Raw genomic sequence first — 22,902 nt, 5'->3', positions numbered from 1 at the left:
AGGGATAATATGGAGTATGTATGAATGTATGTACTTATAAATCAAGAGCGTATACATTCATACATACATACATATTTGTATATATACATACAAACATACAAAATAAACACACATATACCTGTATATATATATATATAGTATATATATTATATGCATGCATACACGCACACACACACACACCTTTATTTATGGATTTATCACGTTCCAAACTTTCGTGATTCAGTTATACGTATATATATATATATGTGTGTGTTATATATATATATATATATATATATATATATATTAATATATATATATAATAATATGTGTATATGTGTGTGTGTGTGTGTGTGTGTGTGTGTGTGTATGGATGCGCATTTGATTGTACATCATGCATGGATGCAAATTTGTATGCATGTATGGACGTTTGTACTTATATCTCTTGTGGCCACGAAAAAGCTGCATACACTGCACAATTATATATTGTGATCAACAGTAGTATGTGTGTTTGTTTGTATTTTTGTATGTATACATGCATATATGTATGAATGTATACACTCTTGATATATAAGTACATACCTTCATACATACATATATATTTACATTTATAAATTTATTTATTTATTTCTTTGTGGACGCTTGTATGTATGTATGCATGCATGCATATTTGTATGTATGTATGAAGGTATGTACTTATATATCTAGATGCCACGAAAACGCTGCATACACTACACAATTATATATTTTGGTCATAAGTGGTTTATAATATTGATCCTGGTGAATGTGGGTAGGTGACAATCGTGTTTACATGTCACATGTTTTCCGAGATACGACATAAATGCTTTTACCGCAGAACCAGATACGCCTAGGTTTTCATCTACCAATATGTCTGTAGATTTATTATAAAATCGAGAATGCAATCCGTTTGGGCATCACAAAGTTCAAATATTTTCACTCCTAATCGAACTTGGTTTTCTTTTATCTGGAAATATTTTGCTGAAACTAAGCTCCCCTTCCATACCAGCAAACTTTCATCTATGCATAAATCTTTGAAAGGTTGAAATTTTTCCTGATTTTGCTACGTACATTGACGAAATGTTTTTTTCCCTTGTGAATTGTCAACGAAATGTAGAGCTAGAATTCGATGAAATCTGTCCCTTGCCATCAGCCTTCCTCATTTCTCCTTAGATGCGACATATCATAATCACACAGGAAGCGTACCATTTCGTTCACAGTAACCTGGGCAAACTTTCGCATATATTTTGGTACTGCATCTCCAATTGTAATCAACAAGGAATCTTTGATAACGGTTTGTCTCTCTAATAGTCAGCCACATAAAGTCGTTATCGAAAAATTGAAAAACATGATCTACTTCGGAGTACTTCCTTTGAATTTTCATTCGCATTACATCTTGACGTAATGCCCTGCCACTGCCGTCAAATACGAAATCTCGGGGCTGGAACTTACTGGCAACCCACTCCCACATCACCTGAGTCAACTCGCAGTCGCTGTATCCGACTTCTTTCAAAACCGTTACTTTCGTTAGGTAGCAGACTTTCGTTATTTTTCACTGTCGGTTGAAAGTTCATCCCTGTCTCTTGCACCAGGCGTATAATTATTCATGTAAATGCCTTCTAAATCCCATTCATTTTCATATCTAGAAAATTAACCGAGAAAGTCTACAAAATAATTATCGTCATCGAGAGCTCTTCTCTCGATCTGCCGGCGGTCAAGCTCGAAGATGTCGTACGCTTGACTCCTCCTCCTACGACATATTGATGAAAAATAATGAATTTTAGGGAAATGCACACATTTATATGAATTCACAGTATGACAACTGGCAGATTGTAACCATATCAAGAAAAAACAGGCCAGTAGTTCAATCATCAGTCTTCCACATGAAAGGAAATTGCCAGTGACCGTATACGATACAGCCGTGTTCTTATGGGTTACCTTAGGAAACGTATCGTATACGACCCAGTCGTATTCAAAGGGTTAAAGGTTCTAACGCAAGCACGAACATTATATTATATAATGCTCTCATGCTTATGCAAGCATGGCTTATTAGAATACATGCTTAGTGAGAAGATGGATGTAGTAGAGAATTCACTTTAAGACTACTGGTATGGTCAAGTCTTTCGAGAAACGCACACAACCTTTTTAGAATCGGATATTGCTCAAGAGAATATGGATGAGTGGGATGGGAAACATTCTCTTCGTGCAGAAATGGTTTCCCTGAATGGACTATACTACGTATATAAGAGTTTTTTCCTACTAAGAACGGAATTAACATGTGAAAGGATGTCGGGTACCATAAAGGCACAGATGTTCTGGCACATAACATAAAGAGAATTAGAAGAAAACGGCGCCATAAGCGCCAGCCTGGCGCAATTGAGCCAAGAGCACCATCCAAGATATTTCTCGTTTAGCGAGTTATTAACCTAAGAGTCCAAGTAGCCTCTCAGACAGCAGGCTCGGTAACGGCAAGATTCATTCCTGATTTCGTTACCCATTTAATCACTTAGGCCAATTCCACGACTCTCTCATATCGCAAAGAGCATCAAGAATCTCTTTTTTCGCTCCTGTTCGCGTTAACAAAGAGAACCTATTTGGAAAACAGACAGGGAACGTAACGATCCTTAAGAGGTTCAATGCAAGATTTTGCATGTCCGTGAGAACCTTCTCGATCGACGATAATAACTGTTAACGTATGTCTAACATTTATTGGAAAGAGTTGAGAGAACCTGCGGGAAGTATACTTCATAGATCTCTTAGCAAGGTAGAATAGAAGACGAACAGGCTTCCTATAGACTGCTTCCTTTTCCTCGAAACCAAGAGAGGTAGCAATATACGCCATCTTTATTTTATAGAAGGGGAATAAACTTTAGTCTTTTTCCCCTAAATATAAATTCTTTACAGAATTTAAGATAAAGGGCGTCAAAGAAAGAGAGGATAATACTTTATGCCTCATTTTGGCCTTAGAGAGGTTGGATTCACAGAGGTCACGTTCTTCTCACAGCATGTTTTTGGAAGTCTTCCCAAGACAGTCTGAATATTTTATCAGCATCTATTATAAATGGACATTAACAACCTCTCCACTCTGAGTCTGTCTGCGTGCAGAACTGACCAGAAGTGACATGAATGAGAGGATTTTTCAAGGTAAATGACAATAGTCATGGACAAGATATAGAATTGCTGCAGATCGGGCTAGAGGGGAATGAGGAAACTGTCCTCTTCCGATACCTCTGTGAACACATAGCGGTTTTTTTCTTCTCCCCTTTTCAGAGGGAAGAATCACCTTTGTATATATCTGCTATCAAAGAACGCAGTAAAAGGCTATACTCTGTCTCTACAAAGGGAATTGGAGATAGCAGAGGATTAAGATCTTTGGGATCTTATACGATACCTCAATATGACCAGAGTAGGATATCATGTACTTCTAATGGGATCTTTTTGTGGCCACAGATTCCATGTTCTGACAAGATGGAACTGCTCCTCATCAAACTTCTTTTAGAAATTTTTATGAGGGAATTCTTTGTTTCTCTTGTCCTAAACGACCAAGAAGACAAGTGAATTTTTTGAGCATTGGAATCTCGCATCAGATTCTATGGAGACTAGACAATGGGTTCTTGCCAGCGTAGTATGTCTGGCAAAAGAACTAAAACCCCCTATTCCTGATTCAATGTTTTCAGATAGAGGTTTTGTTGTCCAGGCAGGGTACTTACGTTTTCATCCCTACAGTAGAATGGTTCAAACGTTTGCCTACAGAGTCTTTGGAATGCGATGACAGCTCGAAATGCTTCCCAGAAGGTGTTCAGAGGGATACAATAAAGAGCTAGAAATCAGGAGTACTACTCCCAATTTCAGCTCAGAGTCTCTTCGACTTCCAGGCTTCTTCCCTTCCTTCGGGCAAGGATAGGGAAGATTCTGCAATGAGAAACCCCTTCAACATGTAAGAAGAGATCTCGTGAGCAACGGAAGTATTCAAGAAGGACCCTCCTCGGAGGAAGACTCTTATCTCTCATACGGTTAGATATCCTATCGTCTACTGGATGGTAGCTGACTACAAATCACCTCCCCTTGCCGGAGAGGCCAAAGCTCAAAGTGGAAGAACTTCTTCCACTTCTCCAGTCTCCTGATAAACTATTGTGGATGTTCAGGACTTTTGGACAATGTAGCGCCAACCAGGTGCCATATGCCAAAACAGGGGTAAAAAACAAAAAAAACCAGAGGCAAACAGTCCCAAAGAACACTGTCATTGTCTGATGAGGAGGAAAGAGCAGGCCTACAACCTGGCACAGATGTGCTAGAGGCGAACAAATCGGACAGATGAGAGTGTCTGATGTGGACATCGCCAGACATCCTCGAGACTCTACCAAGCTCGAAACTCCGGCAAGTGGGGAGGAGGCCAGCCAGGTGCGATGTGCCAGGTAGGCGCTAGCGGCCAGGCAGGCACGAGGCCCCAGCAGGCGCAAGCCAGGCTCTAGGCTTCATCCAGAAGAGATCCATTTCTAAGGAAGCCCCTTGGTCTCTTGAAACAAGTGTGATCGCTAAAGCACTTCATGAATAACTTGATGATTCCTTCAAACAGCCGAGAATTATAAGTGCTTGAAGTGAGAGCTTTTATGAATTCTTGTTCATTCCATAACAATATGTCGTGAAGGACATATTAGCTATAACTTACAGGAGATGCAACTCTGTGTTATGCAACTCTGTGTTGACTTCCCTTTGCACGAAGGAGGTCAAGTTGACCTACGAGAGATCCTTCTCTCTTGGTTTTACGTGTCTACGGATATGTTGTCTGGGATAGGGAGCCGACACTGATCCTTAATAAGTGAGTTAATTTTTATTTTTCTTTGGTTTTTTATTTGAAAGGAGTTTGGGGATAGCTCTTTTCAAACTAAGCACAAACCCTCGTGTTTAGGATCAGGTGATCGGGATCGGTGTTGTGCTCCTTAATTATGCCCCTAGGCATAGGTGTATTGTCATGTAAGTGGATAAGACCCCATTGACAAATGACCATTAGATTCTGTCGAGTAAGTGGATGAGACTTCATTGACAGATCTACAAGAACTCTTAGCCATAGGTCACATCCTCGCTGAGGCTCTTGAGACGAAGCAGACTACTAGCAATAGCTAGGAAGTCGACCCTTCGTCTAAACACATAGGAACCAAGGTTTTATTTATTTATTTCCTACAACGTATGTTGTTTACGTCTAATCAGTAAATAGCTGTCTCTTACCCACCACCATGGGTGCTAATCAGCTAAGTATATATCGACAGGTAAGTTGAATGTATGAAAATTATACTATTGTTATGATACAATAAGTTTCATACATACTTACCTGGCAGATATATACGATTATCGCCCCACCAGCCTCCCTGCAGGAGACAGGTGGAAGAAAAAATCTGGTTCTAGAAGGTAATGGTTCCTATTCCTGCCACCCAGCGGCGGGACGGTAGATCACCTGACCTACCTACCTGTAGCGTGTGCCGCAAAATTCGAATTTCTGTCGGGGACGACGGAGTCTATAGCTAAGTATATATCTGCCAGGTAAGTATGTATGAAACTTTATTGTATCATAACAATATCATGTTTCAACTTCCCGTAGAAGTACAGAAAAATTGTTTTCTTACACCACGTGCATTTGCATATCTTCCTCTTTTCTTGAATTGGCCAACCTTAAAGTTTTCCCAGTCTTGGGGTGTGTGTAATAGTATAGTATATTTAACCTGTCCTGTAAGGGTTAATGCATCACTAAATGTACAAAAGTTTTATCTGAAATAGATGACTTTCAACTATAGATTTATATAATCTATTATCCAGTCACAGCATATGCATAGTAAAATCCATCATAGCTGCATTTTCATTAATGGGTGACCATTTTTTCTTTTTATATTACAGGCCTGTATTATTTGATTTTGTGAGTGACCCTGTAGAAAACTTCAAACATGCCAAAAATCCTATAGTTAACTATCAAGATCCGAACTTGAATGTGTCAATCCCTGTATTTTCCATCCATGGTAATCATGATGACCCATCAGGTAAGTAGAAATTTTATATTTGTTCCGATACGTATACAAACCAGAGGTCCTTTAACAATAGGAAGGTACTTAGTGGCAGCGTGAACCGGTCGTAAGCTTCGAACAAGGGGGTTCGGTAGTTAACTACTTGTCCGGCAGTTGGTGGTCAGCTTGACTGCGAGGAGAGGAGCCACTTTGCTTTCGGCCGCGCTAGTGGATGGACGTGTTGCCCGTCTCTCTGCTCTCTTTCTTCACTTTGTGAAGGCTGTTTATCTTTTTCTTTTACTCAGTGTGAATGTACAAAGCCTGCGTAAGTACGTATCTGTGTTTTGTATTTCATTCTCAGTGAATTTTGCAAGTGATTATGGATTCCCAAGAGCCGGAGAGACCCCCCTCGCCCCCATCAGCCGCAGATTGTGCCCTGGTGTGGAGGGCCGTAAGTGTGGGAACCTTCCGACCATCGTTGAGGTTGATCCTCATGAGTTTTGTACTCGGTGTAGAGGGCGGAATGCTCTCGCACCAAGACGTGATGTTTGTGTTTTGGCAGAGGAGCCAGTGGGAGCACTATGGGGGAAGGAAGAAGCCGCATAAGCCGGCCAAGGAGTCGTTGGAGGGTTCTCCAGCTACGCCCTTGGTTACGGACACATCTTCCTCTTTTCTCCCTCCATCTCAGCTCTCTCGTATGGCTCCTTCCACTCGCAGGCTGAGGTGAGGAAGCAGTCCCCTCGGTCGCCTGAACCAGCCTCGGCTGGTCCTAAGCGGCGTGATGCGCTGTGACGACAGGCCTCGCTCCCACCGCGACAGCGGACTCTGCAGGTCCCCTGACCGCTGCTCCTACCCAGACCGGGCGGAGATGGAGGGGGACCAGCAGCAGCTCTTCTGACGCTAGGGACCGTCGCCACTGTTCTCGGTCCAGCTGCTCGACCAGGCCTGCAGTTCGATCGCCACCGCGGGGTGGTGATCGCCTGCAGCCCCCTCAGCACACCAGTTATGCCGGTGGGCGCGGGTGGGGGGAGCGTCAGGTCTTCCGCTCCAATCCCTTCAACTTCACCGGGAAGAGCGAGGCAATCAGGAGTGATCACGAGGGGCGCGCTCCTCGCGATCCCGCCACGACGCCTATGAACCTGCACGGTCTTAGGACCGACCAGATTGTATGCGCAAGTGGCAGGAGGAGACCAGGAGGGGTCTGTTGTGGTTCCTTCTGTGGAAGGAGGAGGGTCTCTGGAGGCATTCTTGCTGGACGGGCTTGAAAGTGTAACCACACTGAATATTGAATTAGCATAGACTTCATATGCATATGGTTTGCATCCAGAGAACTTTATCTTCAATAAATGGCGATAGCGGAATTCAATTATGGAACACAATCTCACTTTGCATTCGTCTGTAATTATAAAATGTACATTTTACAGTGTGTTCTGTGAGCGCTGGTCTCGAATAAGTAAAAATGGTTGAGTAAATTCCCAACTTTTACCATCATTTTCATTTCATTTAAAAAAAAAATAACTATAAATAGCACATTTGTAAAAGCTACTGAATATTAAACTTTTGGGCGAAAATAAAGTCGTGGAGAGGCAGCCTTCACAGCTGGGAAATAACTGTTCATATTTTGCATATTTTTCCCATGAATCTCGTTAGTTGGTTTCCGGGGGGAATTTACAGGCATGAGGCGCTGAGAAATTATAGGAAAAGTGGCTTCTCTCTCTCTCTCTCTCTCTCTCATGGAACTAAAATATCAGAAAGAGCAAGCAGAGGTAGATTAATAGTGCCCAAAACTATAACAGGAAAAATAAGGAAAGCACACAGGACATTAATCCACTACGTACCTGCATCGATAATGCAGTGTCTATAGTCACTCCTGAGATCCAGAGGTCGTTCGCGGAGGTTATTGTGCTGATTCGTCAGCACAACGACCTCGGGGAAGGATCGCCGCTCCCACCCTCCGAGCCCACATTGGGCTTGGAGTCGTTCGGTGGGGGACCTAAGAAGGAACTCAGGACGACGGTGGGTCTGCCGCGATCGGCCTTGGCTGACAGCGTGCTGAGACAAGTGGATGCTCTCGTCTCCGGACAGGAGGGTTTGCTTTGGTCCGGAAGGTCTTCCAAGCTCCTTCCTCCACCTCTACCGCGACAGAGGCGCTTCTACATGCCTTCAGAGGACCCTCTGCCGCCCAAACAGGTTAACCCGGAATTAGCTAGGCTAACTCCAGGGGTGTGTCTGCCGCAGCTCCGTCGGAGAATCTCTGGTTCTCACAGCAAGAGGCACTTGCCTTGGAATCTTCCACAATGGCAGCATTCCAAGCAGTCTCCTGGATCGACCTGTGGTCCCTCACAGTGTCGAAAGCCACGGGGCCTCCTTGGGGAACATCACTCCTGAAGGGGACCCAGCTTTCGTGAGACTGTGCCAGTCTGGAGGTAGGGCATCTCCTACCTGGCACACCATACGGCTAACCTGTGGGCCAACCTGGTTCTCCGGCGTAGAGACGCTGTTCTTACCCGAGTCACCAGGGTGGCTGGGCGTGAGGTGGCCCTGGGTCTTTGCAACGGACCGGTGCGGAGTTCCTCCTTTCTCTTCCCCAGAGAGATGGTGGACGCTGTGGTGGAAACAGCGGCGCACAGACGACACTGACCGTCTTTACCACCAGGCAGTCTCCAAGGTGGCTGGGCAACCTTGGACGACTGCGGCTAAGCCCTAGAGTTTAGCTAGCGCTTCCTCTGCGGCCAAGACGATCGCCTCGTCGAAGCCGAGAGGAAAGACCCTGCCTTCGACTTCTGCTGTAAGGAGTGATCGCAACCAGTCCTCCTCCTAGTCTTTCTCTCGAGGAGGCTCTGGGAAGAAGTCGAAGAGAGGAGGGAAAACGCTAGGGACGGCGTTCCCCCTCACCTGCTGCCGGAAGTGGGAGGGTGCCTGGCGAGCCATTGGGCAACATGGCAGCGCTACGGTGCGGAGACCTGGATAGTGAACGTCCTTCGGGAGGGATATCTACTACCCGTCAAGTCTCGGCCACCCCTCACCTCCAACCCGGTCCATCTGCAAACCTACGTTCCTGGCTCGACCAAGGACATGACGCTTCGGCAGGAAGTAGAAGCCATGCTGAGCAAACGTGCTGTGGAGATCGTACGGGATCAGTCGCCGGGCTTCTACAGTCGACTCTTCCTGGTCGGAGAAGTCCTCTGGGGGGGCTGGCGCCCGGTGATAGATCTCTCTCCCTTGAACCAGAAAAAAGATTCGTTCGCCAGACTCGGTTCACGATGGAAACAGCACGTTCAGTGCTCGATTCCATCAGGGAGAACGACTTTCATGCTTTCGGTGGATCTGAAGGATGCGTATTTCCAGATACCCATCCATCAATCCTCCAGGAAGTACCTCTGCTCCATCCTCGAGACGGGACGGTGTACCAATTCCGGGCACTTTGTTTCGGTCTCTCAACCGCCCCACAGGTGTTCATGCGAGTGTTCACGCTGGTGTCGGCTTGGGCCCACTCGGTAGTGATACGTCTTCTGAGGTATCTTGACGATTGGTTAGTCCTGGCGAGCTCCTGCTCGCAGTTGCTGCAGGGCAGAGATCGACTCCTCAAATTCTGCGGCAATCTGGGGATCGTAATGAATTACCTCGAGCCCAAGCAGAGGATGAAGTACATGGGCATGCTGATCAACACAGTAGCAAGGCGAGTCTTCCCCACGGATTCGCGGATCAGCAGGTTCAGGGAGGCAGCAAGACAGTTCCTGTCTCTACAGGAGCAACCAGCTCAGCAGTGGCAGGTCGTGATCGGTCACCTGTCGTCTCTTGAGAAGCTAGTCCCTCAGGGGCGTCTTCACCTGCAGTCTCTTCAGTGGAGACTAAAGTAGTGTTGGTCACAGGCAAGGGACTCTCCCTTCTCCCCCGTGTCCCTCACGGAGGAGGTGAGGCAGGACCTAGCCTGGTGGCTGGATGACGGGAACCTCGTAAGAGGAGTGCCTCTTTGCCTCCCCCCCGGAGATGTTGCGGTTTCCAGACGCGTCAAACGAGGGATGGGGAACACACTTGGAGGAGTTGCTGACTGCAAGCGTGTGGGGACCATCTCGACAAGCACCTTCACATCAACGTCCTGGAGCTCAAGGCAGCGTTCCTCGCTCTCCAAGAGTTCTGGGACCATCTGGTGGGACACTCGGTGGTGTTGATGAGCGACAACACCACAGTAGTGGCGTACGTCAACAAGCAAGGGGCCCTAGTGTCCCTCCCGCGGCACCAGTTGACGTTGCAGGTGCACGAGTGGGCCGTGGCACATTCAGTAGAGCTGTCGGCCCGCAACATTCCAGGCAAGAGGAATGTAGTAGCTGACAAGCTCAGCCGTCGGGATCAGGTGATAGGAACCGAATGGTCCCTTTATCCAGACGTGGTGCAAAGGCTCTTCAACCTGTGGGGGCGTCCGGTCGTGGATCTGTTCGCCACCCAGCACAACAGAAAACTCCAGGTTTTCTACTCGGTTGTGCTGGACCCATGGGGAGCTGCAGAGGACGCTCTTCAACATCCGTGGGACAACCTCTTCGTGTATGCCTTTCCCCGTTCTGTCTGATTCACAAAGTGATCAGCAGGGCACTGATCACCGCGAACCTTTGGATGATCCAGGTCAACCCAAACGGCAGTACCCGGATGTCTTCATGGCTGGCTGTTATCCATCGTCTCTTGCGAGCGAGAGGCTTTTCTCGCAGCGCAGCAACAGAGATAGCTGGATACCTCAGATAGTCCTCTGCAGGCTGTCTACCAGGGGAAGTGGTCTGTCTTCTGTGTTGGTGTCGTGGACGGGGTGTCTCTCCTCTCAGAGCTACTCTTCAGCAGGTAGCGGATTTCCTCGTCTTCCTTCGCTGAGAGAAGCTCCTCTCCATCTCTGCAGTTAAAGGATACAGAGCCGCCCTGGCCCTAGTCCTTTTAAAATGGCGGAGGTGTGGATATCTCCTCTTCTTTCAAGATCTCCCTCCTGATGAAGAGCTTCGAGAGGTCTTGCCCACCAGTGAACTCAGGCCCCGGGTGGGATGTGGACTCTCGTCCTTAGGAGTTTGACTCACAGACCCTTCGAGCCACTTCAAGAGTTGTCAGACAGGGATCTGACCCTCAAGACCCTCTTCCTGCTGGCCTTGGCATCGGCGAAGAGGGTAGGGGAACTTCATGGTCTTTCCTTCGATGTCAAGCATTCCAGGGGATGGGGATCCTTGACGCTCAATTTTGTCCCGAACTTCGTAGCGAAGACTCAGAATCCTTCGGTCCCTGACGACCTGGTTTCAAGTCTTTCACGATCCCCCTTCCTAAAGGATTTCACCGATAATGATGCGGATGAGATGCTGCTGTGTCCTTGTGAGGGCGCTACGGCACTATCTGAAGAGAAACTCGGCACCTCAGGCCTGAGTTCGACGCCTCTCGTTAGCACCGTGGTTACCAAGAAAGAAGTTTCCAAGAACACTTTCTTTCTGGCTGCGTGAGGTGATCAGGAGGGCGTACGATGCGGATGGTAGTAACAGCACCCGTACCCTTCGTCCGAGAGCCCACGAAGTCAGAGGTATTGGTCCAACCTTTGTGTTCCGCAAGAACTTCTCCCTGGCGCAGGTTCTGAAGGCAGGGGTTTGGGCCAACCAGACCACCTTTACTTCATTCTACCTTCGGGATATTACCCACTGGTCCTTGGACACTTTTTCCTTGGGGACCCGTGGTGGCTGCTCAACAAGTTGTGTAGTCTACCCAGCACCCGAGCGGACAGAGCAGCATCGCATCCTTGTGTGACTGGATGAATGGACGAGTGAAAGAGAGTGGGACTGGCTTCTCTTCCTCCTTCGTTCTTCTCCTCTACCTGTGGGCAGAGGGCCGTGGTCGTCACTACGCTGAACAGGAGGCCAATGCAGGTAGCCACACTACTGAGCTCCATCCTATCCCTTTCAGTAGGGATAGGAGTGTTTATCTGCCACTCCTCAACAGTGGGAAGTGGAAGCCAACAAGAGACAAACCATGGCTTTCATTTTGGCTCTTGAAGTAGGAACTAGTTCTTGCCTTTTGTTCTTTATAAGAGGTACACTTGCCTCCGTCTTAAAAATTTGGTCCAGAAGTCTGACCACTGATACCTGTCGGTGCACACCCCGATCAGCTGGGCAGAGGCTAGCATCCCTCCCTCTGCTCTTACGACCAGGGAGGGACGGGAACCAAGGTAGGATGAACACCAGTCTGTTCATAAGACTCAGATTCCACCCACCAAGAAGTGAGTCTTCCAATTGTCAAAGGACCGAGGGTTTGTATAAGTATCGGAACAAATAACAATTTGTCGAAAATTGTATTTTTCCTAACTATACAAACCTGAGGTCCTTTACATATAGTCCCACCTCATGCCACCCCTCACTCTGAGTTTCCTGGGCCTAAAGCAAAGTGACTCCTCTCCTCGCAGTCGAGCTGACCGCCAACTGCCGGACAAGTAGTTAACTACCGAACCCCCTTGTTCGAAGCTTACGACCGGTTCAGCTGCCGCTAAGTACCTTCCTATTGTTAAAGGACCTCAGGTTTGTATAGTTAGGAAAAATACAATTTCTGACAAATTGTTATAATTCATGGGTATTCCCCCTTCCCAGCTACTAGCACCCATATTATTAGCAGAAAGATTTAAAAGCCATTAGAGGCCTACTGATGCCTTATGCCCTGCCTTTTGCATGGGCAGTCATATGTTCATAGATTGATGCATCATGCTGTACATTATTTCATGGAATTATTGGTAAATTAGTTAGTATCATGAATTATATTACTCTGCGTGTATTAAAATTATTTTCTTTGATTTTCCTTTAGGCATGGGTCAGTTTTGTGCCTTGGAGATGCTGTCAACAGCTGGTCTTGTTAATTACTTTGGTCGCACCACAGATCTTAATGAAATCAGTATATCACCAATTTTGCTGGAGAAAGGACGAACCAAATTGGCCTTGTATGTTCTTTCATCAGTTAAGGATGAGAGATTGTTTAGATTGTTTGGAAATGACAAGGTACAGATTTGTTTGAATAAATATTTCTGGTTTGTTATTTGCATTAATGAGCAAGGGTGTACTGTAGGTTTAATGTGGGTAAGGGATATCCTATTATGTAGAAGAAATCTGGTTTGTTCCTACACGATATACAAACCCTCAGTCCTTTACATAAGGAATTACTTTCAGTGTAGGCTGGAATACAGCCATTAAATCTTGAACAAGGTGATTAGTCAGTAACTACCAATGAAGAAGTATTTGTTCCGACACGTAACACAAACCCTCGGTCCTTTACATTAGGAATTACTCACGGCATAGCTGGAATTACGGCCGTTGAATCTTGAACAAGGTGGTTAGGCAGTAACTACCGTGTGGCACTCAGGTAGGCTAGCCTTCTCGGATGTAAACACTCCACTTTGCTTTCGGCCGTCTTCCGATGAAGACGTGTGTTTGTGAGCTCCGGCTGACTGATCATTGATCTTTTTTCCCGATGGGATCCTTTTGCTTTATTTTTGTTTTTTAAATAAATGTGTATATACTTGTTTGATATTAATACTAAACAAGGGTTTGTCCTTGTTTTTCAATTAATATAACAAAACTCACTCTTTGTGATAGCCTTTATAACCGCCCCTCTACTTGTGTTAAGAGTCGGCGGCAAAGGCATGCCAACATATGTACATTCTTTCACCCTTTAACACTGGTTCAGACCGGCATGAGGACAAGAGATGTATTTAACGTGAGGATGAGACATGTATTTATTGTGAGTGATATTGATCCTGTAACGAGACGTGTATTCATCCGGAAATTATGCTTACGTTTGGGAATTACCAAGGGAACTTCAAAGGTTTGTCCTTGTTTTGTTTTTATGGTAATTTCTCTTCTCCTTCATCCTTTCGCTTATTATCAGCAGAAGGTAGAAGAATAGGCAGATGATGTTGACGTTTGGGGATCTCCTCTCACTTCGGAGGGCAGTGCCCTTGGTTGCGTGAGGAGTATCCTCATTACTTTAATCATTTTTTCCTTATTTTGCAGACTGACAGTGGTGATTGTGTTTACAGCAGTATTGGTAGGATAGCTCTTCGTTTTGGTTATCCCAACCTTCAATTTGTACCTATGACTCGTAGCATGTTGCAATTCCGATCTCGAGTGTGTGTACTGATCCCCTACTGGTAGTCATATTCTTTTACCACTACTACCCGGAGTTATGGGTCACTGGACAAAGCTGTCATGACCCCGTGATGTTTATCTACTCCTGATGGTAGAAGTCTGGCAGAATTTGGAGGAACTGAAGAGGAAGAGAGCTCGTCAAGCGTCGTCATCCTCCTCTTTGAGATCATCATATTTTCATGGCTCCACCCCTTTGACTTTTAAGGCTTTGTCGTAGAAGAGAGGGTGGTCTCCCCCCCTAAGAAGGCTCGTCACGGGACTTCTAAGGGTCTGTCTCGCTCCGGTGAGACAGGTGGGTCTTCCGCTGGTCCTCCCGTTCCTCTCCTTCCTCAGGGAAGAAGAAGACTGGGACCATGGAGTACCAGCCACCGCTGGTACCTCCCTTCCTGGTTCCAGAGGTTCAACCTCCGGACTAGGAACCGTCTCGGCCGCTCGCTTGCGAGCGTCACGAGTGTATGGTCACCTATGTGCAGCCAAGGTCCAGACTGCTGAGTACGCTCACTGTGTCATCAGGTACCCATGGTTGATGTGACGTTCCCGCGGGTCCATGCACGCAGAAACCGGTGGAGGTGGGCCATCCAGCCCTCTTTTAATTCATTTCTTTCTTTCAGAGAGGTTTCGGCCTCAGCGAGGACTTGGAAGAGTCGGAGGACGGTATCGGCTGTCTCCTGTCAGGTGCACGCTCAGCCCCACCCAGACGACAGTCGCGTTTGCGCGACCAACCAGTCTCGGTGGTGATAGACGCTTCACCTGACAGGTAAAAGTTTCATAACCCTTCTCGAGGAAGCGTTCTCTCCACTGCTGCTCCCGCTGGTCCCTCCGGACAGGTGCAGTTGGGCCGTGTTGCTACTGAAACTGCCCCAACTCCGTCCTGGATGGAGGACCTGTCGGTTGTCCTGAGGGAGCTTGCAAAAAGGAAGTCCAAGAAGAAGAGGAAGGTGCCGTCGTCGTCTTCTACTGCCCCTTCCCCTTCGAATTCCAAGGTCCCCCAGCCGAGGAAGAAAAAGGTGGCCTTGCCCCCCCCCCTCCCCCAAGGAGTCTCGCACAGAGACTTCTAAGGGTCTGTCTCACTCCGGTGAGACAGGTGGGTCTTCCGCTGGTCCTCCCGTTCCTCTGGAAACCGGGCCCTGTCTCTTCTTCCCCAGGGAAGAAGAAGACGGGGACTGTAGGTACCAGCGACTCCAGTACCTCTGCTCCCGATTCCAGAGGTCCCACCCCCGGACCAGGAACCGTCTTGGCCGCTCGCTTGCGAGCGTCACCGAGTGTATGGTCACCTATGGGTGACTGTGCAGCCAAGGTCCAGATTGCTGAGTACACTCACCGTGTCAGGACCCAGGCACGGAGCGGAAGGATGGTAAGAGTTGCTCAGGTGACTCTCGCCAGACCGGCGATCACTCTCGCAGCGATCGCCCGGTACCCATGGTTGACATGATGTTCCCACCAGACTGTTCATGTAGCAAGGCGGGAAAGAGGTCCCCCCCCCTACCCCCCCCCCCCCCCCCCCCCCCCCCCCCCCCCCCCCCCCCCCCCCCCCCCCCCCCCCCCCCCCCCCCCCCCTGGCCACCAGGTCCAGCCTTGCCTGGACCTGGTCCAGCCTCACCTGGACCTGGTCCAACCTCCCCTGGACCTGGTCCAACCTCCCCTGGACCTGGTCCAACCTCCCCTGGACCTGGTCCAACCTCCCCTGGACCTGGTCCAGCCTTGCATGGACCTGGTCCAGCCTTGCATGGACTTGGTCCAGCCTCGCCTGGTCACGTCGAAAGGACGGTGCACGCTCTCACCGCGTTAGTGGACACTACCAGTCACCCGACCGTCGCTCCCAACAGGACCGGACGGCCCGCACGACTGGTAGCAGCTCTCCGGACGCATGATACCGATGCTACCGTCCTCGGTCCAGCACTTCTCCGGAAGGAGACCGCTGGTCCAGACCTGCAGCTCGATCGCCACCTTGGTTGGTGATCGCCTGCAGTCCTCCCAGCCTACCGGTTTCCGCTGGTAGGCAAGGGAGGAGCACTCGTAGCAGCTCCCCTGACGCAAGAGACCGATGCTCCATCCTTGGTCCATCGCTTCTCCACAAGAAGACTGCTGGTCCAGACCTGCAGCTCGATTGCCACCGGGGGTGGGTGATCGCCTGCAGTCCTCCCAGCCTACTGGTTCTGCTAGTAGGCAGGGTAGTAGTAGCGTCAGGTTTCCCTCACCTGTCCCTTCAACCTCCTCAGGCTTCATCGGGAGGAACGAGGCGAACAGGAGTTACCATGATGAATGCCTTCTTACGTTCTGTCACGAGCCTGGTTTGGTCTTGGGACCAACAGATCCTTGCTCAAGTGGTTGGAGGAGATCGTGGGGCCTGGCGAGGACGATGACGCTTCCAGGCTCTTGGAGTGACCTTCACCGCTGTTCAAGTGACGGCCCCGCTGGACCGCGCACGCAGAGACCGGAGTGGGCTCCCCCTTCGGTTCTCTTGAGAGGTTTCGACCTTGATGAGGACTGGGACGCGTCAGAGGACAGTATCGGCTCTCTCCTATTAGGTGCAAGCTCAGCCCCACCCAAACGACGATCACGGCGGCGGCAGATGTTTAGCCTACAGTACGAGTTTCGTAACCCTCCTCGGGAAAATGTTTTCTCCAGACAGTAACGTTTTTCTAGACTCTGAGCGGCCATCACCGCACGGTAATGGCTGCCCATACTCGCTTCTCCGACTGCTAGTTCCGCTGGGAAGGCGAGCGAGAGCGTCCAATCTTCCTCCCCCATTCCCTCTCCCTATGGCTGCGGGGGAAGGGGAGGGATCCTGCAGAGCATTCTCCGTAGGATTCCGCGTCAGGGACTGCGTTCCTGGAGGGACCTTCGGTCCTACCGGACGTAAGTCCCCATCGTTGAGGAAGGATCTTGCTCTATCCTCGATTTCTACGGGAATCGGGAGGACCACCACCCGATGATCGTCTGACGAATTCGGGGGGTTATAGCACTCTCTGAGTGTTCTGGTCTTCTAAGATCTGCAAACACTTGGGTGAAACCACAGTCCAGAGGGGGCGAGACAAGAATCCCAGATAATTGTTACTACGATAATCGGGAATCTCGCCGAATGCTTGAATTCCTGGAATTTCTAGCGTTCGAAGGAAGTCCTGCTGCTTAAGGAAGAATATCTCGGGAGGGGCTCAGCCTGGATGGACCTGACAGTCCGTCGCCTCAGTAGGCGGCCAACCCTGGGATAGAGAATAACGGGTTTGTACATCCAGTTCGGCTTGAACTATTGTCTTCGGTATCCTGTTATCACCATAGAAGTCTTCCTTCGGGAAAACTTCACCTTCGCTCTCTTCATTAGAGAATGAAGGGGGGTCGGCTTCTAGTCCTTATTCTTGTTCCTCGAATGGAAGAGAATTTAGGCTAGAGGTCTATGTACAGGAACCTACAAATATACTATGTATATTGCCTTCGCAACATGCTTCTGTTATCAGTTGAATTGTCCGAGGTGTAGGCACATACCGTACTTAACTCTACGGGTTGTGACCGAGACGAATAGTATCTTCTTAATTGAACTACAACTCAGGACTGCCCTGCAACCTCCCAGGAGTTACCAGTTTTGATTTTGAGATACTTGTGGTATTGTTACAACAACACCACCACAGCATTTGCATTTACTGAAATCCGTTTCGGTTAAAATGCAAATGCTCAAGCGTATTTTTTTGCGCTCGATGGTTCTAGCCGAACGCATTCCTTCTTGGAATGGATTACCTGGCAACTCAGGATGATGAGTAAGTGAGAACTAGCGGTGTATGGGCTGCCTGCCAGCCCTGCCTGCCACAGCCCAGTACCAGCTGGCTCTCTGAGATAGTACGGTCGGATATTGTCTCTCTCCTCTGCAATGATTGACTACCGAACTGAATCTCTGCCCAGCAATCACAGACGTAGGTCTCTGGTTGGCTGGAATTCTTGCATACGTGTATGACCATCTCTACTGCATCGCCTTTGCCGTTGCGAGAATTTTCAGACTGAAATATCTCACTAGACTCATTATCATCTTTCTATTTACTGCACGGTAATGGAAGTCTGTAGTCTAGTCTCCCGCTGCATCGCACCTGCCGCTGCGATGGCTCAGAATGATTTCTTTCAGACATCTGAGTTTGTCTTCTAAATACATCTCGTATTCGTATGTGTGCAATTATTCTTTGTCCACCCCGAATTCCAGATGAATAACGGAAGACATTGCCTGTTCCCCGCCCTGCCAGCTCTACTTCCAAGCATATAGATGTCCTCCCTAATCAAGCCCATGAGAAGCAGTTCTTCAGGCAGTACAATCCCTGTATTTTCATTACTGAAAAGCGCTCCGCTTTCATTGCAACTCCGACTTCTCACCGAACAGCAATGAAGTAGCGGTTTAGCATTTTCAGTCCTCTGTAAAACAACAGGGATTAAGCCGTCTTCACAGGTTGGTGTCATCGGCAGAACTTTTCTATGTTCAGAATCTTGAGAGTTAACTTCTCTGATTCAGCTGTGAAGACGTAGGTCTGCATTCACCTAATCACCTTCGTCTTCAACGACACATAGTATTGTTTCTCCTTAGTTGAGATTCAACTACTATGAGAACTTCTGTCTTGCCATCAGGGACCTTGGTCTCTAGAAGGCAATTGACTTTCGTCTGTTGGGCACATGCCTTGAGAGAATCATCATCTCGCCTTCCAGCATCGGTGGCAACAAGATAGACAATTTGTATGGTCTCTCGGCATAACCCTTCAAAAGGTGAGTGTCACGTGACTACGCCTCGGATGCATGACGGCTCGCCTCACACAACCAAGCGCAGTCAGTCGGCAGCTGTCGAAGTGTCCAAGACAGTCATGAGCTACGCTGTGGACTTTGTATCGGTTGATCCAGATCAGTCATTACTTTGTCCTACTGGCGTGTTCCTGTACCCATAAGTATCGACATCCACCATAGAGTGTTGGTGTCTTTATCCACTGCGGAGACAACGAGACCGTGAGAGACTTCGCTGCGGTGGGATAGACCAGTGGTTGGGTTATGGCCATCACTCGAAGAATATGTCGGACAGGAAGATGGATAGGTCATTGCGACCATATCTTTCTTTCCCTTCGGGACTGCCCACAGGTCCTTGGAATCTCATTTCCCTGGACCAGTGGTGGGTGCTTGCAAGATGTGTTTGCTTACCCAGCTCCTTCAAGAGGACAAGTTGCATCTCGTCCATGGTGTACAGTTATAGATGTAACAAAGATGCGAGAGTGACTGGCTCTCCCACTTCCACGCCTCGTCCGTCCACTCCTCTTCCTTCGGGTTGAGGATAGGACTCGAACTCACACTGGCTGGTCAGACGATTGATGCGGTAATCTTATACATAAGCATCCTTTTTATGTTTTTTATCAGAATCATTGAAGCAATCCTGCTCCTTCCTCTAGGAAGGGGAGGAAGGAGACTGACAATCAAGTTGTCAGAGGCAGCAGGGCACTCTTCCTCGCTCTTACAACCAGGAGGAGTAACCTAGGTGTGCAGAACTCCAGTCAGTTCGAGAGGCTCACCCAGATTCCTCCCACCAATCAGTGAGTCTTCCTTATGTAAAGGACCTAGGGTTTGTATTACGTGTCAGAACAAATCACAATTTGTTGTAAATTGTATTTTTCCTAACTATACAAACCTGAGGTCCTTTACATATATGCCCACCTCATGCCACCCCTCAATCTGAACCTGGGCTGAAAGGCAAAGTGGAGTGTTTGCATCCGGGCAGGCTAGCCTGCCTCACGGTAGTTACTGCCTAACCTCCTTGTTCAAGATTCAATGGCCGTAATTCCAGCTATGCTGTAAGTAATTCCTTATGTAAAGGACCTCAGGTTTGTTTATTTAGGAAAAATACAATTTACAGGCGGCCCGCGGTTAACGGCGCAATCACTCAACGGCGAATCGGTTTTAAGGCGGTTGTCAAAAATATTCATTAAAAAAAATAAGGCATTTTAAAGGTATCTTTACGGCACAAATTTCAGTTAACAGCGCCGCTAGCGCCGTTGTCTAACGAGTCCATACATTTGTAGAAATGCCGTTCAGACCATAAAGGTTATGCAAATTATATTAACAAATTTTATGGAGAGTTATTACATAGGTATTAGGGTAAAATATATGCCTCTGACGCTGTTCTATGCCGAAAATATCGAGTTACATAAGTGCAAATTTAGCTATGGATGTGTCGATTCATAAATGTTCATGCTTTTGTTTAAAATGTGTATGAAAATGTATTACGTGAAAGGCATTTTTATTTCTGTACAGAAATATGATACAAAGGCAGCTTTTGAAACTGCCCTTCACGTTATCAAATACAATATTTTTTTTTCATGTTTCCTTTTCTTCTTGTAAGCCGCCGCCTGCGCTCTTCCGAAAATATCGATTTTAAAAAAAGTGCAAATTAGCGATCGATGTGTCGACTTTATAAATGTTTATGCTTTTATGTTTAAAATGTGTATGAAAATGTATTACAAATAGGGTATTTTTATTTCTGTGCAGAAATATAATAAACAGGCAGCTTTTGAAACTCCCCTTCAAGTTATCAACTACGTTGTTTTTTTTTCAAGTTCGTTCTTGTATGCCGCCGTCTGCCGCTCTTCCGAAAATATCGAGTTACATAAGTGCAAATTTAGCTATGGATGTGTCGATTCATAAATGTTCATGCTTTTGTTTAAAATGTGTATGAAAATGTATTACGTGAAAGGCATTTTTATTTCTGTACAGAAATATGATACAAAGGCAGCTTTTGAAACTGCCCATTCACGTTATCAAATACGATATTTTTTCATGTTCTTTTCTTGTAAGCCGCCGCCGCCTGCCGCTCTTCCGAAAATATCGATTTTAAAAAAAAAGTGCAAATTAGCGATCGATGTGTCGATTTTATAAATGTTTATGCTTTTATGTTTAAAATGTGTATGAAAATGTATTACGAATAGGGTATTTTTATTTCTGTGCAGAAATATGATAAACAGGCAGCTTTTGAAACTCCCTTCAAGTTATACTACGTTTTGTTTTTTTTTCCAAGTTCGTTCTTGTATGCCGCCGTCTGCCACTCTTCCGAAAATATCGAGATAAAAAGAGTGCAAATTTAGCGATCGATGTGTCGATTTTTCAAATGTTTATGCTTTTATGTTTAAAATGTGTATGAAAATATATTACGTAAAGGTATTTTCATTTTTGTACAGAAATAAGATACAAATTAAGGCAGCCTTTGTAACTACACTCCACGTTGTCAGGGGATGGTTTTTCATGTTCGTTCTTGTCCGCCAGTTCCGAAAAATGCATTGTGTTATTTTATTAATTATGCATCTTTTCCATAAATCCTTTAAAAAGTTATACATTATTTCACTGTATCCAAGAATATTGTATGTATTCTCATATTATTGTATTTTAAAATACTACGGCAAACTTAAGCCCGTATTCCGCGGAGCGGCCAATGTTGTGGTTTGAAATCAGCTGATGAATACGAGTTTGTTTCACCATAACGCAATTCTGAGCGAATGCTCTTGCTTCTAGTTAGCATAAACGAATATCTATATACTTGACTTATATGAGACAAAGTTATTTTTCCTTATACAGTATGTTTTTAGGTGGAAATATTTATTGAATATGTTTCGTTGTGAATGTGAACTACTATTTTTTTCGTTAACAGATTACGTTGGCGGCATGTTTATTGTGTAAAAAATTACGTGATTCCGTTCGCAATAATCCTTTATATCATCGTAATACGAACTTTACGTTATTTATCTTATATCAGCGTGAAACCAACAGTAAAATGTGTTCTTTCAAGCACAGTAGTTTGATTAAAATGATTTTATCCCAATTTTATCTACAGTTGTGTTTGATGGCAGACGTTTACTGCAGTTTTATCCTTGTTGCCGATGTACGATAATAGTCATTAGCAGCTTGAACAGTTTTCTCAGCTTCAGTTATAACTAGGTTTAAATTTAACATTATATTTCCCGGTTGATCTTTAATCTATATAGATCTCTGATCTATAGCGAATAAAGTTATTTCTCGTTCGGTGTTCATGGCTGTACACGTTCACGCAACGAGTATAACGTTAAAACCACACTTTCATCATTCTCTTTTGCTGTTATTGAACTTATGTAACTAGAAGATGGATAAAGTTAGGCCATTGTAATTTGATCTCTCATAAAATCGGACTATCGTAAGACTAATGATCATAACCTGAACACTACAGCTACCTGTACACTGTATAAACTTTATTATATCTTTACATACTCTAGACACCCACATTTACTGTACAGTAAATTCTATAGTACTATACTGCATAAATATAATTTTACTTATTGCGCCGTTGTGGGATTACGGCGCCTTTGACTGGTCTAAAGTTTCGAAAGAAGGTGTGCGGCGGCCGTAGGCTTTAAAATCGCTCAACGTCGAAAATCGCTTGGCGTCGGTGGCCAGGAACGGAACCCCTGCCGCTAACCGAGGGCCGCCTGTACTTCCAAAAATTGTGATTTTATAGCACTACACAAGCACCATTAACCGTATCAGCCGATAACCAGTGACTCGTGGACTGATGCGCTCTAATTGTCTTAAGTGCTGAAATGGCACCAGTATGTACTTGGCTTTATATCCAGATTTTTGTAAATGGAATCAACATTTTCAGCAGTAAAACAAAGTTATCCACTTAGGATTTTATGTTATAATGATGTGTGTCAGAATGGTCTAGCACAATATGTTAACTGGTAGTTTTCAAGTATTGATTTGTCTTTTATTTTGCTATGGGTACACATACT

The 22,902-nt window shown here is 46.4% G+C and overlaps 1 protein-coding gene across 1 annotated transcript in view; it reads left to right on the top strand.

The window, feature by feature from the left end:
- LOC135209963 (double-strand break repair protein MRE11-like) overlaps window positions 1–22,902 on the top strand; it is a 185,147-nt gene that overhangs the window by 6,752 nt on the left and 155,493 nt on the right. Inside the window, 2 exon segments of the mRNA XM_064242689.1 lie at window positions 5,887–6,026; window positions 12,801–12,991. Of these exon segments, the coding sequence (XP_064098759.1) occupies window positions 5,887–6,026; window positions 12,801–12,991 (331 nt within the window).

This window comes from Macrobrachium nipponense, chromosome 39 (assembly GCF_015104395.2).
Source record: "Macrobrachium nipponense isolate FS-2020 chromosome 39, ASM1510439v2, whole genome shotgun sequence".
Lineage (NCBI taxonomy): Eukaryota > Metazoa > Arthropoda > Malacostraca > Decapoda > Palaemonidae > Macrobrachium > Macrobrachium nipponense.
Note: the sequence above shows the minus strand (reverse complement) of the source record. Positions and strands in the feature narration are given on the sequence as shown.